The sequence below is a fragment of the Neofelis nebulosa genome, chromosome 8 (assembly GCF_028018385.1).
Source record: "Neofelis nebulosa isolate mNeoNeb1 chromosome 8, mNeoNeb1.pri, whole genome shotgun sequence".
Classification (NCBI taxonomy): Eukaryota; Metazoa; Chordata; class Mammalia; order Carnivora; family Felidae; genus Neofelis; species Neofelis nebulosa.
This window is the reverse complement of record NC_080789.1, coordinates 62,179,301-62,196,554: the sequence shown is the minus strand read 5'-3', so window position 1 is coordinate 62,196,554 and position 17,254 is coordinate 62,179,301. Positions and strand designations below refer to the sequence as shown.

The following is a 17,254-nucleotide window of genomic DNA, read 5'->3' as shown; positions in this document are numbered from 1 at the left end:
CAGCTGGGGCTCCCTCCCTCCCACCCTTCCTCCCTCCCTTCCTCTCTCTCTCCCTCCCTCTCTCCCTCCTCTCCCCAACCAAACGTCTCTTTTGCTCTCTGTATCTCTCGGTCTTCTGTATCTCTCGCCACAGTCTGTAACTCTGGGCTCCGTCTCCCCACACCCCCCTCCTCTACTGCAGACTTCTAAATCCTTTCCATTCCACCGTGAAAAGCAGCAGGACGTAAGAATTGGAAAGCGAATTAGCCATCTCAGAGAAAAGTTCATTTACAGCCTCTGTTCTATTAAGATTTCCTTCTGAAAACAAGGCGGTTCGCTCGGTAAGGAGGAGGAGAAGTGAGGCAGCGCCAGTGGGGAGGGCTGATGAGGTAGGAGACTTGGATTTATTTATTTCTCAGATCCAGAGGCGGAAAGAAAGGGGGAGAAGCAGGAAAGGAGGGAGAAGCGTTTTACCCCGCTGAATGAAGGAGAGACTGCGGCGGATGGGGTTGGGAGCAAAGCCGCCGGCCAAGGACCCGGTCCTCCCGCAGCGATCATCCAGCATAAGCCGGCTCAGCCTAGGCCTGGGGTGCAGAGAAACAAGTATATCAAATATTTGTTAGCCTGAGAAGGAGGCGGGGGCGGGGGGGGGGTAGCAGCAAGGCCGCAGGGAGGCAGGGAGAGACCGAGGCAGGCGGCGCCGCAGCCGGCCAGCCGGAGGAAAGTGAGTTCCGGACCCACAGCAGCAGTGGCGACCCGGCTGGCTGGCTGCGGGCCGGGGTCAGCGCGCTGCTCAGCCGAAAACGAGGGGCGCGGGAGAAAGGAACCTGAAGTGGAATCCTCCAGCTTTTCCCTGCAGGGTAGCAGTGGGAGAGAGAGAGAGAGAGAGAGAGAGAGAGAGAGAGAGAGAGAGAGAGAGAGAATATAGCATAGGGGTGTCTGTGAAGGGCTCACCTCCTTTTTCCTGAACCTGACAGCTTGTTTCCTCCTGCTCTGCGCCCACAGAGCCCTTTTTAGGGCTAACCAATGCTTTTTAAATGGGAACTCTAGGGCAAGGGTAGGGAGGGATGCTCAGAAAGCAATGCTGGGGGCCTCTGGTTCAATCTGGTGCTCCACAAGGCCCTCATTTTGTCACCTCTGGCCTCTAGGATCAGTCCCCTCCCACTTTACCTACCTGGTTAAGGTGCTCAAGGGCTACTGGCACCGGAAATAGGGCCTGGGACCCCGGCAGGAGCAGCAAGAAGCACTGGGGTGGTCAGTGGAGCTCCAGGCCTAGTGTTTAGAGCCCTCCCACCCTGCGTTCTGATAATGAAAAACAAAGGGGGGATGATTTGATTATTTCTGGCGGTGTTAAAGGAGCCAGGCTTTCAAAAACAGTCTCTGACCCTGAGATCTAAGGTGATAGGCATCTCTCCCACAGACATTTAATCTGGGCAAATGTCCTACTGGCTGAGCTCAAGAGGAGGTGGCCAGGGTGAGGACATTTGCTGCCAGAAAGCCCCAGGAAGGGAGAAGCAGGCCCACTTTGGTATTATTCAGTGTTGTGTGGAGACTATTTTAAAAGGTCAGAATGAAATGGGGGAGGCCTCTCTGATGTCCCTCTCAGCCCTGGGAAGGGGAGCCCCAGGAAGTGAGGGAGTTTATGAGCTGGGATGTTTCCCCCTAGTTTGGAAAAGACAGAGATAGCCAGACCTCATCCTGCAAAAATGTGTTTCGTCCCTGTCCCTGTGACAGAAAATTGGTAGCTGCCTCTGGACTTTCAGGGAGTAGAGCAAAGCCAGAGGCTCTGGGGAAGGCAGAGGCTGAGGTGTGATTTAGGGGAGGTGGGAATCTGAGGCAGCCAGACTAGAAAGGTACCACCTAAATCCGTTCCCTTAAGAAAAGCCAAACACGTACACAATGGACCCCAATATTGAAAAACACCAGATGATCTGCTTCGAAGGGACATAAACAGGCCAAGCGGATGCAGGTTCATAAAACCTGCAAAAACCCAGACAGGAACACTTAAAATGCCCCAGAAACAAAGCGCACCGTGACAAATTCTCACCCAACACAAAAGTACATGCACCAGAATGTTCCCAGGCACAGCGAGACCCTCCCCAACCTGAGCCTCCCCACTTGGACACCCAGGTGTACCTGCCCAGCCCCAGGAGCACATACAAATTTGTGCACTTTCCTAAACCTACCCCCCCCCAAAACCCTTGGGGGCAAAGGGCAAGCGCTCAGCCACGCACACACACCCCACAGAGCCAGACCCGTGTCTCCTGAGCCTCAATAATGCACGATCCATACCCGGAGATAAAAGTCTAGACAATAGATGGCTGTTTATGACAACGGGGCTCTCCAAGTTTGGAGCCAGGCGATAAATCTCTGGTGAATCTTCCTGTAACTCAACTTCTGGCCGCAGTGACGAGAGAACCACGAAGACCGCAGAGAGGAAAGCAGCAAAATGGGAGAGACTTTTAAATCCTGAGCCGAAGGCGACTTCCCCGCCGGGGCAAGAGAGTGCAGGCGGCCACACTCGCCCCACATGGCGCGTCCACACTGTGGAAGCGTTCGGATCAAGCTTCAGAACACAGGCGAGTCAGGTTTCCTGGCCCCCCGGAAATCGGAGCGAAGCGTGCAGGCAGATGGCGGAGCCTGGAGGCTGAGAGAGACCCACAAACCATTTCTGCTGCAAGCAAGGGGTCTTTTTTTGTTGGTGACCACGATCTTCCTGCTATGTGTCACCTGAATTTTTTCACCCCAGTCCCCTCTTCTCCCTCTCTCTCTCTCTCTCTGTCTCTCCTCTCTTCTCACTCTCCCCTCTCTCTCTTTCTCTCTCTCTCTCTCTTCCTTTTCCTTTTTGGATTGATGGGCTGTTCCCTTTTGCATTTTCGACCCAGGCATCTGATTACAAGTAAAGAGCCACTGAAGTTCATCTCATAAAAATGCCGCGAGCTCACTTTGATCTGTGCGGACTGGGTCCGAGCCTAAGTAGGCGCTAAAGCCAGGGAATGGCGGCTCCGGCCAAGCTGGGCTCAGCGGCGGCCAGGCCAGGGATCCGGGTGGCCCAACAGGGCAAATCCCGCCCAGAAGGGGCATTTCTGTGCTGCTGCGACTGGGTTTGGACACCAAGGTCCAATGGCAGTGGCTCCATTTCAGACTGCTTTTAAGGCATTTCCCTCATTTTAGAGCATTTGGTGAGGGGCCCAGTGAAACTGGCTCATAAAATGGGACTTTTATGGGGAGAAATGGGGTCGCATTGCTAGCCTCCTGGGACAATCCCTCAGCGGAGGAAGGTGGGTGGGGCTGCGGGGGCAGAGGAGCTGCCCTTGTCCTGCCCCTATCCCCTCCAGGAGCCCGAGGAACCTCGGAGCAGCAGCGGCGGCCGGCTTGGGTGACCTGTCTTGGGCCCCTGGCCTTGGGGCGATGGCCAAGGCTGAGAAGAGGTGGGGGCCAAGAACCAGCAATCCCACCCCTTTCTAATTCTCCGGCTGGGATTATGAAAGGGATTATGAAACGCCTCAGTATTGCTCTAAGGGAGAAAAATTCGCGCAGAAAGTGCATGCCGATTTCTAACGGGGGCTCACCCTGGCCGGCCAAGCCTCTGGCCCGCTGAGGTTGTTCACCCTCCCGTTGCTTATCTTTTACTGACTCCACATGGGACTGAAGTTACGGTCCAAACCCACCCCCACCGGAGCTCTAACAGCCCCTCTTTTCTCCTTCCTGGCTTTCCCTCCCAGTGCTCGGTCCGGGGGTGGGACCCTTTCCCGGTTACCCCAGTCTGCTCTCTAGAATCGGGAGGTGGGCAAGCCGGAAGGCCAGCCAACACCGTGTGTGGGGTGTCCCAGGCGGGAACTGGGAATTCGGGAGCTACCGCCCCCTTCTGAAGCCGCTTCTGGTATCTGTGTGTGGACTGGAACATCCCTGGAGTCTGTCACGGCCCTGGTCAGGGTACCGCATCAGCTGCCCAGACTGAAGCAGCTGCCTGCTAGGGGCCGGGCAGGCAGGCAGGCTGGAGGTGGTGACTGAGGCCCCCAAGAGCTGGTGAGGTAGGCAGGATGGATGGTTCTGCCTTGGAGGATTTCGGGTGAAAGATGGGACTCCAGGATTGTGGAAGGGCCACAGGCATCCGCGAGGTGGGGGAGGGGAAGCCACCTTCGCACCGAGGAGTGAGGCTTGCCAGGGCTCTTAGGGACTGATTTGGGGCCACAACTGAGTCTCATGTTGGGGGAAGCACTCCTGGGGTGCAACCTGGGGCGAACAACTCAGTGTACGCTTTGGAGGGGGCCTGGACCTACGGTTGGGCAGGAAAGGGGCCAGCCCACACCATGGGCATTCTTGCCAATCAATGCCTTGCTGACCTCAGCAACTAGGGCCTTCTTTCCTTGACCCCAGCAGCAACCTCCAGTTGCTAGGATCTTTAAAAAGTCGTTGAAAAATTAAAAGTCAAACCAAAACTGGAAACAAAAAATTGATCTTCATGCCTGACTTTTAGGGGGAAGAATATTAATTCTCAGAAGCCTCTGTGGGGAGACCCTAAGAGTTTCCTGGACATCAACCTCTTTGACATTCTTTCTTGCCTTCGTTTTTGTTTCAAGGAAATAAAGCTGCCTGTGGCTCTTTGCAGCCGCCTTGCTCACTTTTATGGTGGCCCTGGAATAAACTTTGGTGGTCAAATTCAAGTGCTCAGGCCCACAGCTGGCTCCTCACAGGAAGCATACCCCCTCCCTACTGTCGGCCCTGGCAGTACAGAATTTGCCTTGGGGGCTTAGGCCCCACAACACCCCAGAGACCAGGATGGAGAGGGAAGCAGGGCCCTGGGTGGGGGGGGGGGCGGGGAACTGGGGAAAAGCTGAAGCTGAGACTCTGATCCCTTATCCACACCTCTGCAAGGGATAGGGGTACCTCTCACTTCCCTCTTGCTGGTTCCTATCACTGTTTGGGGAACATTTTGCCTCCAATAAACTTGAGTTTAATGAGGTCAGCACGAACCCCATAAAAGCCATAGTCCATAGTTCCCCATCATTATAATTAAAAACGCTAGCCTCAGGTCACCCTATAAAAAGGGGTAGAGGAAGCAGGAAAAGCAACAGGATTTTCTTCTTGCAGCCCCTCCCTGACAGAGAAGTCCTACACTTTAGCAAAGCCCCAGTCCCGGTCCTCTTTGCCCTCATTTAAGATCTGGCCGGGACTTAAGAAGGGCTCAGGAAGAATGGCCCAGCAAATAATGGGTAGAGGGGTGCTGGAGGCCTACCCTTGGGTATCCCAGAGCTAGCTCAACAATGGGACCCACGGCCAAGGTAACTCCACTCTGGGTGATGCTCTAAAGGCTGGTCAAATTTGGGGAGGCAAGAGGGCTGAGAAAGAATGGATTTGGGGAATTATATCTGGGAACAGGATGCAATTTTTTGTGTCTTGTCCATCTTGTTTGGGGGTCGCAGTACCTCACCAAGATCAGAAAGGAAAATAAAATCCAAATAATATTTTTAAAGTGGAAATCAATTTTAGCCAAGGGTTAGGAGTAAAAAAAGAGAGAGAGAGAGAGAGGGGTTGGGCCATTTCTGGCTTTTCTGAGTCCTTGGGGACGGTGATCCTCCCCTCTTACCTGAATGGATCATGCCCTGGCAGCTTCTCCTGGGATCCAAGGGTGCTTTCTGCTTGTAGCGATTGCTCAGGCCCCTTGGATCCAGTCCAGAACCTTTCAATAAAGTGATTCACAGCTGCCTAACTGTGTCCATGGTGCCCAGAGGGATGAGAGGCAGAGGGGGAAAGAACCACTGAGTTCACCTCTTGGGCCACAGCTATCTAGGAGGCTGGCAAATGTGGATGAGGGCAAGGAAAGGCTGAGAAATGGGATAGAGGCACCAAGGCCTGCCTATAGCCCCCTTGGGAGCAGGGCCTGGGGGCCTCCACTAGGGAGTGGCCCCGGCCCTGCCCTGCCCACCCAGGTTCCTCAGCTCCTTTCCACTGCCCTGCTAGTCTGTCCAGTGGACCCACAGCTGGCCCCACTGGCCACCCCCAGCCCCCCAATCACTCAAGGACAGGAGCCCCAAACCCAGTCCCCCATCATATCCTTCCTGGACCCTGACTCTGGGCTTCTTTTCAGCCCCCAAGCTGAGGCTGAGCCCCAGACCCAAAGGACCTGGGACAGAGAAAATACACAGATCTCATTTCAATCTTTGTCTTTGGGGTTGGAGATTTAAAAAATCCACAGTGGATGTAGCTTTCTGCACATTGATTGACAATAAAGGCAGGCATGAAATATTCACCCAGGGCCACTCTCTCATACTAAATATTTAACACAACATTAGAGAAGGTTTTTCCCAGACTTCGCCAGGCACCGGCTGGGCGGCTGGCGCACTGCTTACCACTCGTTTATGACTAATCTGAGTCCCTAGCCGCCGGCAGCACAGCAAGCCAGACAAAGTTGGGACACTGGCTTGCTGCTGGGCTGCCTCACCTTTGGAAAACTTCATATACTCTTCTGGGGAGTCTCTCCAAAGGGGAAAGGGAGTTTTAACATATAGCCCTGGCCAAGAAAAGAATGGACTTCTTCAAACTCTTGTAAACAGGCAATGGTCCTCTGCGGGTTGGCAGGGTAAGAGTGCCTGAGAGTTGGGGGGAAGGATTCACATCTCTTGTGGGACCAGGCAGTGGGGAAAGAGGTCTTCATTCCCCTCCTCAATCTTGGGCTCATCACTGGGAGGAGGCAAGACCCCCAAACGTGGGAGCCCTCCTCCTTTCCCCAATCCTGGGTGGGGGGGAAAGAGCAGCCGCTAGAAAAAAAAATACAATTACCCCCTCCCAGCCACCGCCCCCGCCCATCCCACCGCCCACCCCACCCCAACCCTCTCTCTCCTCCTTTGCTCGCTCTGTGGAATGGAGAGGAGGGGAGTGACGAGAGAAAAACGAATACAAATCTGCAATTGATTTTCATAATGTTTCTGCGGTGTTTGCAAACCAATCGCCTGAACGTCCCCATCTTACCTAAGAGAGAACCCCTCCTACGTCTGCGAAGTGCTCCGAACTGATATATGACAATATCTACTTTGGATCACGTGCTCGGGGAGAGAGACTAAGACGGATAACGCGTCATCTCGCCTTCCCAAATTTTCCCCCCTCGCTAGATCGGGTCCAAAACCTCCATCTGGAGCCGGCAGGAGAAGAGAACGATGTTTAACTCGGTCAACCTGGGCAACTTCTGCTCGCCGTCGCGCAAGGAGAGGGGCGCTGATTTCGGCGAGCGAGGGAGCTGCGCCTCCAACCTCTATCTGCCCAGTTGCACTTACTACGTGCCCGAGTTCTCCACGGTCTCCTCCTTCCTGCCCCAGGCCCCCTCTCGACAGATCTCCTACCCCTACTCAGCCCAAGTGCCCCCGGTCCGGGAGGTCTCCTACGGCCTGGAGCCATCCGGCAAGTGGCACCACCGGAACAGCTACTCCTCCTGCTATGCGGCGGCCGACGAGCTCATGCACCGGGAGTGCCTGCCTCCTTCCACGGTCACCGAGATCCTCATGAAAAACGAAGGCTCCTACGGCGGCCACCACCACCCCAGCGCCCCGCACGCAGCCCCCGCCGGCTTCTACTCCTCAGTCAACAAGAACAGCGTCCTGCCTCAAGCCTTCGACCGTTTCTTCGACAACGCCTACTGCGGCGGCGGCGACGCGCCTGCCGAGCCCCCCTGCCCGGGCAAGGGCGAGGCCAAGGGGGAGCCTGAGGCGCCCCCGGCCTCGGGACTGGCGTCCCGGGCTGAGGCGGGTGCCGAGGCCGAGGCCGAGGAGGAAAACACGAATCCCAGCTCGTCCGGTTCAGCCCACTCGGCGGCCAAGGAGCCGGCCAAGGGAGCCGCCCCCAGTAGGTAGCAGCGGCCGGGATACAGGCGGGCAGCGCGGGAGGGAGCGGGAGAGGGAGGGCGAGAGCAGGGGGGAGGCGAGGGGAGCGGGGACGGCCTCGTGTTTTGGGTCAGTCCGATTTTATGTGGAGTTTTATAAGCATTCAAAGGATTTTATTATAACCTACAAAGCCCTCTCTCCCAACGACTCGACTTTTTACGATGGAGAAGGGGTGGGGAGGGAGGGAAAAGGGCTCTTTGGAAAAGCCGGGTGAACCCCCCTCCCCGTTATCTCCCTCGGTCTGTGAAATTTTTAAAAGCGCCACCATCGCGAGCGATATTAACTTTGATCGTGAACTTAGAAGAGCATTTAAGGAAGGATGGGGAGCCGGGCTGCCGGGGGGTGGGACGGAGGGGAGGGGTGGAGGGGGAGAAAGGGGAGGGCGAGGGAAAGACAGGGAGAAACTCAGAGAGGGGGAGTGGTGGGGGAGAGGCAATGGAGCAGAACCTGAGACCGGAGAGGCCAGCCGGGACTCCTCTGCTTCTTTTAAAAACTATTTTTGAAATGTTCAAACTATGTGTTCGCGGGTCCTTGAGCAGAACCCCAGCCGGCCAGCCGGGGAGCCTGGCGACAGGGGGTGGGGAGAGGCGGCTCAGGGGGCTCCCTAGGCTCCAGGCCTGGGTCTCCGTGTTTCACTGCGGTCCTCGGCCTCAGCGCCGGCCTAGCCCGGTAGCTGGGCAGGCGCGGCCCCGCCGGGCGTCCTGGGGCGCCAGGGCCCCCGGAAGCGGCTCTCGGGTGGCTTTGGTGCCTGCTCGCTCGCTTCCTCCCCGCCTCCCCACTGCTCCCGCCCGATCTCACTTCTTCGCGCCTGTTCTCCGCGGTCCCCCTAGATTTGGGGGGGGGGAGGGGTGGTGGGTTCTCAGAGCCACTAGGAGGGCAGCGCAGGAAGGGGCAGAAGACAGCGGCTGGGCAGGCGCCCCCCCCCCCCCCCACCTCCCGGGACGCACTTGGCCCGGCTGGCTTCCTTCTCCCCCAGACTCCGTCAGCCAAGGCTCTCGCCCGAGGGGAGGGGCGCCGACCCTGCGGTGGCCGGGACCGGACGAGCCGGACCTGGCAGGGGGTCCGGGGCTTGCCCCAGCACCGCGGCCCGGGCGAGGAGAGCAGGCCGGCCCGGCGGGAGGGCTGCCTGGCGGTGGGCTGGGAGAAGGGCCGCTGAGCGCTCAGCGGGCTGGGGTCGCCCGGGTCTCACGTGTCTCTCTCCCCTCTCCTCGCACTTGCCCCCTCCCCTCCCCTCCAGACGCCCCCCGCACCCGCAAGAAGCGCTGCCCTTATTCGAAATTCCAGATCCGGGAACTCGAGCGAGAGTTTTTCTTCAACGTGTATATCAACAAAGAGAAGCGGCTGCAGCTGTCCCGGATGCTGAACCTGACGGACCGACAAGTGAAAATTTGGTTTCAGAACAGAAGAATGAAAGAAAAAAAACTAAGCAGAGACCGGCTGCAGTATTTCTCGGGAAACCCTCTGCTGTAACCGCAGACCGGGCCCTTTTGGGGGAGGGGGGGAAAAGGGGGAAATTATTTTATTTTATTTTTATTTTTTATTTTCTAACTCGCCTTCTTTCCGCGGGTGGAAAACTGGACTGTGGCCAGGGCTGGCCCCCACTGCCGTCGCCCGCACTTCTTTCTGGAACCTCCTCCACCTTCCGTCTGACTCTCGCTGTGGGACAGGGACCGAGCCTGGAAAGAGGGTGGAAGGGAAGTGTCCGACCCAAGGCGAGTGGACATAGCTGGCTCCGAGGCCAAGACTCTTTATTTAAAAGAAAACACACCTCGCGACAATGTCTTGCTGCTTGGATTGGGTGGGGGAGGGGCGAGAGTCGTGGGCGCCTGAGAGAACAATTCTTGAACCAAAAGCCTTCCCTTGCCCAAGTGAAAAGATCTGCTAAGACACCGTGTCTGCGAGGGGAGACATCTCGGGCTCCCCGCCCCTATCCCACCTAGCCCCACTGCTAGGGGGCAGCTAAATGTGATCTTGCCTTGCTGTGAAATTTCTGTACCTTCGACCTGGTGTTAGGTGTGCAAAGTCCTTGTCCTACCTCCGTCTGCGCCCAGGCCCGGCCTGAGCCTAGTTGTTCTCCCCGTGAACGTGCAGAGTCCTTTTTTGAAATTTCTTAACTGGTGCATTGAGGTTTCCTAACCTATTTCCAAACGTGCCCCACTCCATGGATTTATAGCTATATAGTCTATGCAGTTGTTACTTCCCTTTTTTTTTTTTTTTTAAGGAAAAAAAAGATTGGGGTGGAGGAAGCCGTAGGGAGGTGGGATTGGGCGCCTCCCCCATGCTGGGGCCTGAATTTTTGTAAATAAATTTCACAAGCGTTGCTTTCTACCCAGAGGGGACGGGGTGGGGGTGGGGGGAGGACTCGCCTGGAATGAGATTCCAATCATCTGTCTCTCTCCATGTGCGTGAGTGCGCGTGTACGTGTGCAATCCCCACCCTACTCCCGTCCCAGAGGGATTGCTGTGAATTTTTTTTTTTTGGTGGCAAATAAAGATATTTCATTCTGTTCAATATTATGATTTTATTTGACCCTTTTATTAGCCCCTCTCCTCTTAAAATCCTCAGTGCTCCCAAGGCGGAGGAGGAGGAAGGCGGGGAGAGCCCAGCTGGTGAGGACAGGCTGGTGAAGTTGAGGTAGGCCGGAGCTGGTGAGCCTGCACCCTCACTCCCCTGGCTGGGGCAGAGCCTGGCGGTAGCTTCCTCCTGCTCTCAAGCTGAGGACATTACGGTGCTACTCTTAAAGCTCTCCTTTCTCACGTGCAGCCCGAGCCGCGTCCAAACTCCCAGCAACGCTTTCTGTTTAAGTACACGTTTGTTGTGGAGTTAATTGTAACCATCATCGAATTTAAATTTATAGGAATTTTCTTGGCTCCACCGCCCTCCCGCCAGATGTCTCCGTCTGTCGCAGTTAAATGTGCAGGGTTGAGGGTAGGGCTTTCATTTTTTTTTTTTCTCCATGAGAAGACTGTATTGGAATTTTTATATACAGTTTTGAAGGAGGGAGGGGAAGAGGAGGAGAAACCAGCCCCCTCCCTTTCTTCACCAAGACTGGCCCCTGAGGGTGGAAAGGTAGGGCCGGGCCCCCCTCCCCTCAGGCACAAATGGCCAGGGTCCGTCCTCCAGACACAACTAGATGCTAGATTGGGGCCACCCTGATGTTTATACATTGGGTCTCCCAGAGTAGAAAGCCCCAGAGATTTGTTTTGTAAAGGGTTGGCATGAGGTGGGGTACCGGATATGGAGGTGACCCATGGGGAGATTCACCACACCCATCTATATTTGCTGCTTTTTTTTTTTTTTTTTTTTTGGTATAAAGATAACCACAGTCCTTTCAAGTGCTTTCAGTGGGGGCACTCTGTCAGTCTCTGCTCCAAATTCGTTATTTAGGGGCAAAGATTTGGAACTAATTCTCTCATCTTTTCCCTCTCTTTGGAAACTGTTCTTATATAAGTCAAAGAAAATGTTTTGGTCAGTACACCTCTGTGGAATGAAAGGCAAAACACCTTGAGGGTGGACAATCACATCCAGGCTCCGTCGTTGTTTTTGATGACAGGGATCCATGCAGCCTAAGTATCTGAATCTGTAATGTGTACATGTGAGTCTTCAGATGGAATTTGCAAGCTAAGGTATATAGGCAGCCCCACAATTCCCTTATGTGCCCACACACAAATATTTTAAGTCAGTGTACCTATGGGTGCACATGAGAAGGGATATTATATGTATACTTTTTGCTGTAGGATGGAGTAAACCTGACCACATGCACATTAAGGGCTTGTGTCCTCTGTGGTGTGTAACTGCTGGCAGTGTTTATGAGCATCAGCAATAATGCAACTGAGGGTCCTCTGTGTGTGTATGTATGTGTATGCGCAAGACCCCTCTAGCCATGATATTTATCCCCTAGTCGTATGAAGGAATACTGTTGGCCTGCTGGCCATGTTGCCTATAAAATAAGATGGAGATAACTCTATAGAGCAAACCTGTTTACAAGGCAAAATATTAATCTCTGAATGGATAGTGATTTTGGAGAAAAAGATTTAAAACCTACAACTACCACTTTCCTTGCAAGATGCATCCCAGGAAAGATCCCTGGCCCCAGAAGGGATTTCGGAAGGCTGGGGGTGTGGGTGTGTGTGGGGGGGGGGGTCATAGCAAAAGAAAAACAAAGGCTTCTGTGACCCGGGCCCAGGAACCTGCCAGTCCCTGGCGATCCTCTAAAAAGAGAAAAAAGGGGTCTCTGTCCCCAAAACAAACCCACCTTCTGGCCCCTGGGACGTCCAACCCCCCTCGCCGGTCAGGGGCATTCTGGGCTCAGCCTCTCTGGGTAATCCCCTCCAGCCGAGGCGCTGGCCGGGAACAAAAGATCTTCGTCTAGACGCCGCCATAAAGCACCCCCCCGCGCCTCTAAACCCAGTTTCATTTCGCCCTTAACGACCCAGTCTGGCCTGTGTTAGAAAATGCTTCCGCTCTAAATAGTAAACAAACCCACAGCGGATGGTCTTGGCTCCCCCAACACACCCCAGACCCCCACGCCATTACCCTCTTGCCCCGCATTTTCCCCCTCTTCTCTTCCAGCTTTTCTCAGCTCCCAGCTCACCCCCTGCCCCCCCCCCCCCCAGTAAATAAACCCGAGGCCGAGTTCAAAGTTTCTCGGAGCTAAGGAGGAATGTTGGTTGTAAAAATCCAAGTTTATAGCGCACGTGGGAGTTTACAAGGGTATTAAGTGGTGTGGGCTGAGAGAGAGCACTCTGGGCCCCTCCCCCTCTCGCTACGGGCTTTAGGGGTGCAGGGGGAACTTTGGGAATTTGCAGGGAGAAATAGGTTGGGGCCAGCCTTGCGCTGGGGTTTCTTTGTCCCTCAGACCCCTGGGTTGCTGAGGAATTGGGATGCCAGGGCCCCTTGAAAGACAGCTCACACAACCCCACCAAGCACCCCTGAAAGAAAGCCCACACGTTCTAGGTGTCCCGGATGGAGAGGACAGGCAGTTCTGCTTTGGGGAAGCAAGAAAGATGCATACCAGCTGTCTGAAAGGTAAACCGACATGGGCATACCTAGAGCCACTTCTCCACCAGAGGGAGAAAAACTACTTGGGGCTTTTTTCTCGAGTGGACTGAGGGCAGAGAGGGATTTTCTCACCAGAGCAAAGAAGAACTTTGAACTTCAAGGAAGTCAAGGGCGCCACCCCTTCCCTCTCCCCGCCCCTCTCAGGAATCTGTAGGGCAATTCGTTTCTGGGCCAATATTCCCTCAAGGGGGCAGTCCCAGGGGTTTCCTGGTGCCCCAGGGCGGAATAATGCTGTTTGCTGAACCCTCCCTGCTCCGAGCCCGCCAGAACCGTGTGCACGCGACTACACTCTTTATTATTCATATAAACCTTTGGAAAAGGCAACGCCCGGGAAGTTTTTATAACTTTGTTTGGCATAAAAGTTTTACAAGATTCCTCCTCCCTTTTTAAAAAACTTAAAGTTTTGGTTTCGCCATGGAATGAAATTTCAGGATCTTTGGGAGGTTGTGGGGAGAGAGGTTCTGGGGCCCGGGTGGGGGAGGCAGTGGTGTCTGAAGCTGCCTCGCTCTGCTTAAGGCAAAACAAGGCTTAAAGGTTGGAGTCCGCTTTTTCCTGAGGCCCACCTTGAGCCCAGCTTTGGGAGCTACCGGCTAACAGAGGCTGTGGGCCTGCAAGAGTCCCCGCCACTCAGCTCTTGAGACATACCCTCACAGACCCCCAAAGTTTGGACAATGTCAGCAGGCCCAGACATTCCCCATCACACCCTCTTGTTCTCTTGCAGACATCATTCTCCCCCCCACACACACACACACAGCCCCAAACACTCCCTCAACCCACTGCACAAAGTAGAGACCCATAACCTTGACTCAGACCGCTGATTTGGGAGAGTCTACACACATAGTTTTGCCTCCCTGTTTCTTGCAAGGTCCACACTGGGTTTTGAAGAAAGACAGGATTCAAAACGCCAAGAAATTCCTGCCCAGAGGTTCCAGGGCTTGAGTGGTTGCAAGACTGAAGGAGAAGGAGGGCCAGCAGGCTGCAGTCCGGAAGCTCAGAGAACAAAGGTGCTCATGTGGGAACATGGCTTTGGGCTGCTAAGCCCACCAGTGACCCCTTGGATCTGTCCCCCCCCCCACTCGTCTGGGACTGACAGAACCCCACTCCTTCATTTCCCCAGCCTTGGGGATGCCAGTTGGGCTCAAGTCAAGGCTATTTTACTGTTCAGCTCTGGAGATCAGGACAAAGATGGAGCGACTTCTCCAAAGACAGACCTGGTGGACGAGCCTCCTTTGCGGTGATGGAATTGAAGACACCTGAGCCCTCGAACCGGGCCCTTCAGGGAGCCATCGGAGTCAGTAGGAACCGGCCCCAGCGCCCGCTTTTCTTTTCCTCTAATGGCGACTGCTGAGGCCTGGCCGCCGGCCGCTGGCAGCCATACACTTCGCCTTGTAAGGAGCCGAGTTATTAAGGCTGAAGGCAGGAGAAGGTCAACTCCAAGCCTGAGCAGTGAGGCTGGGGAGAGATGTGACTGAGCCTGGTGCCTTCCCCTCCCTGAACCCTGCACAACAGAGAAAAACAAGAAAGGTTGGCAGGGGGGGGAGGGTATGGAGAAAGTCACGGGGGAAGGAAAACATTGAGGAGGAAAGAAAAGAGCAAAGAACAAATTGTGTAATAAAGGAAGAAAAAGGGAAGAAGGAAATGAAGAAAACGATGAATTAAGAAAGAGGAGAGATCAGAAAAAATGAAGGAAGAAATAAATTGCAGGGGGAAAAGAAGGAAAGAAAAAGAGAAAGAGAAAGAAGCAAATAAAGAGAAAGAGGGATGAACAAAAAGGAAGGAAGGAAGGAAGGAAGGAAGGAAGGAAGGAAGGAAGGAAGGAGAAAAAAAGATGGAAAACGGATCTCCGAAAAGGAATTTAGTCGGTACGGGAGGAATGGGGTTTTTCTCCGGAGCAAGCCGGCCCGACCACAGCCCTGACTTCCCGCTGGAAACCCAATCTACTGGGGCAACTTGGGAGCAAATCGCTAAAGTGGGGGGCAAGGCTCCCCCTGACAAAGACACACTCCCATCTGTCTCCTTCTCTCCAAGCTTCTTTCCAAAGTCTTTTCTGTCTGGTTTCGATTCAAGAGGCAAAGCAAAATTATTGGCCGGCTTCGGCAGGGCAAGAATGCAGTTGTGCTGGCTTAGGTTATCAGACTTCAGGATATGGGGAGTGCAGGGAGCGTGTTTTTTAGGTAAAGGTGACTGTTTGTGGCTGTGTGCACACAACTAAGCACAATTTCGACCAGTACGTGAACGGGTAAATTCCATAGCATCTGGGTGCAAATGTGCACAACGTCCAGATGTGACAGGAACTCTGACGGCCGGGTTGCCAGGGTGGCTGTGAGATCCGGAGTGGACTAGAGGTCCCTCCAAGTGTCCCGGGTCTCCCATGTCTCTCTCATACCTGTTTGAAAATCGCCTTCCTGGGCTTCTGAGCATTCTTCAGTTTGCCCAGGATTTCCCTGCTCCCAGCTCAGCCTGGCCAGAGCCTTGTGTTAGTGAAGTCAAAAGCAAATTTTTCCTTCAAGTTTTGGGATGAAAATGATTTGTCTGGGCCTCCAAAACAAGAGGAAAACCTCCTGCAACTTTCACCACTGGTGTGATTTTGTTTTCCATTTCACTTGAAGAGATTTCAACACACAAACTTCATTATGATTTTATTTTATTATTTTACCCCAAAGGGAGAGACGCTCTTCCTTTTTTCACTTCACCTTTGGCATTTCCCAGATGATTTCCTGAACCTCTTTGGGAAACTCTAATTTTTCCTTGGAAAAATCGGGGTGTTTCTGGGGGGCACTTAGAGGGCTAGAGCCCGGAAAACAGTCGCGGTCCCTTTCTGTTCGTTGAGCACTACATTTTCCTTCTTCTGTTTTCACATGGGGACCCCTAGTGCCCCAGCCCTCAGCCTGCCCTCTGGAACCACCGATCTTCCTGGAATATGCAAGGAGCTAGCAAGGAGCACCCTTGTCCGCTCTCTTACTCCCCGTCCCACAGGCCCAGCCCCCCATCCCTGTTGCCCTTCCATGTTCTGCTGTCCTACCGGGAAGAGGCGCACACAATGCCAGGGTTCTCCGGGTGGGTGGGATTGGTCGACAAGTAGGCACAGCCTGAGCACTGGTCTGGCCGGCAGCCCTTGGATTTTCACATCCCCAAATTGAGGCAAGAAGGGGAGCCCCGGCGTCAGATATAGGCACAGGTCTCTCAGCCCTCCCGGAAAGTTGGGAAAATGGTTTAACAGGGTGAATGCAGCAGCGCAGACTTCTCTGGACCCCAATCCAGTTCCCCAGGGGTGCAGGCCTGAGGGTCTTGGCTCTGCGGGGTAGGGCCGGTGGGTGCCGGCAGCGGCTTGGCCGTGGCAGCCCGAGTGCCTTTGAACGCCAGGCCCGGACAATAGGACGGAAACGGCCTTTGCTCGTGGCCTCGGAAAAGACGGAGCCCAAGGGGGCAGGGCTGGGACCCACATCCGACTGTACTTCCTTGGACCCGCTCAAATGCCCCCCTCGCCCCCATCCTCACCCTCACGCTTTCCTTCCTTTCGCCTCCACTGGGGCAGAATCCCAAAGTCTGCAAAAACCCAACAAGTTATTCAAGTCTGCGTCCGCTCGGGGTCTCGTTAAACAGCTCCGGGTTTGCGTTCATCCTGCATAATTAGAGGCAAACGTTTGTCCCACCGGGGGTCCCACTTAGGCTGATGAATTTGATTTCTTTTTTCATTAATGGGCCGTGTTTATCATACTTTTAATTATTTCAACTTTAAACACTATTCGTTCTTGTGAGGAGGTGAGAGCCGAGGCGGGAGGCTCCTTCTCCCGGGGGGGGGGGATAATTTCCATTAATAATGGCAAGAATTCTGAAGCGACTCCAACCCCTCCCATGGCTGAGGTAAGGAGTGAGTTTGAGGTGGGTGTCGGGCTGGTAGGGAGAGCCGGTCCGGAGGCGGAGTGACTCCGCTCCTCTCCCGTTAGTTCCCCAGGTTAAGTCTTGGGGCTTGCTGTTTTTGAGAGGTAATCTGGAGTTTGTCCTCTTCACCCCCCACCCCCTTCCTTGCCCCCTCCCAGGCTGGGCTCCCATTCTTCCCCTGCGAAGCTCTTGGCAACCCTCCACCACCCCAGCCAGATCCCAGCGTGGCCGGGGCAGAGGCTCCGGGAGGCCCCCAGCTACGGACACCGAGAGAAAAACTAGGAAAAGCTAAGGTTGGCCAAGCGGTACCTGGGTGTGAAGGAGAGGGCCCAGCAGACCCCCAAACAGGGGGCAAGGGCAGGAGACTGGGACGCCAAACTCCAGGGACAGGCACACCAGGCGGGAAAATAAAGGAGATGTGAAAGAGGGGGGGAGGGAACCCCCCCAAAGCCATA

At 54.6% G+C, this 17,254-nt stretch overlaps 1 protein-coding gene across 1 annotated transcript; it reads left to right on the top strand.

Moving 5' to 3' along the window:
- Positions 1-5,353: 5,353 nt before the first annotated feature.
- On the top strand, positions 5,354-10,066 carry HOXC11 (homeobox C11). The gene is made up of 2 exons (XM_058742553.1): positions 5,354-7,818; positions 9,094-10,066. The coding sequence occupies exons 1-2, from the start codon at positions 7,137-7,139 to the stop codon at positions 9,324-9,326; spliced, it is 915 nt and encodes a 304-aa protein (XP_058598536.1). The 5' UTR covers positions 5,354-7,136; the 3' UTR covers positions 9,327-10,066.
- The last annotated feature ends 7,188 nt before the right edge of the window (positions 10,067-17,254 follow it).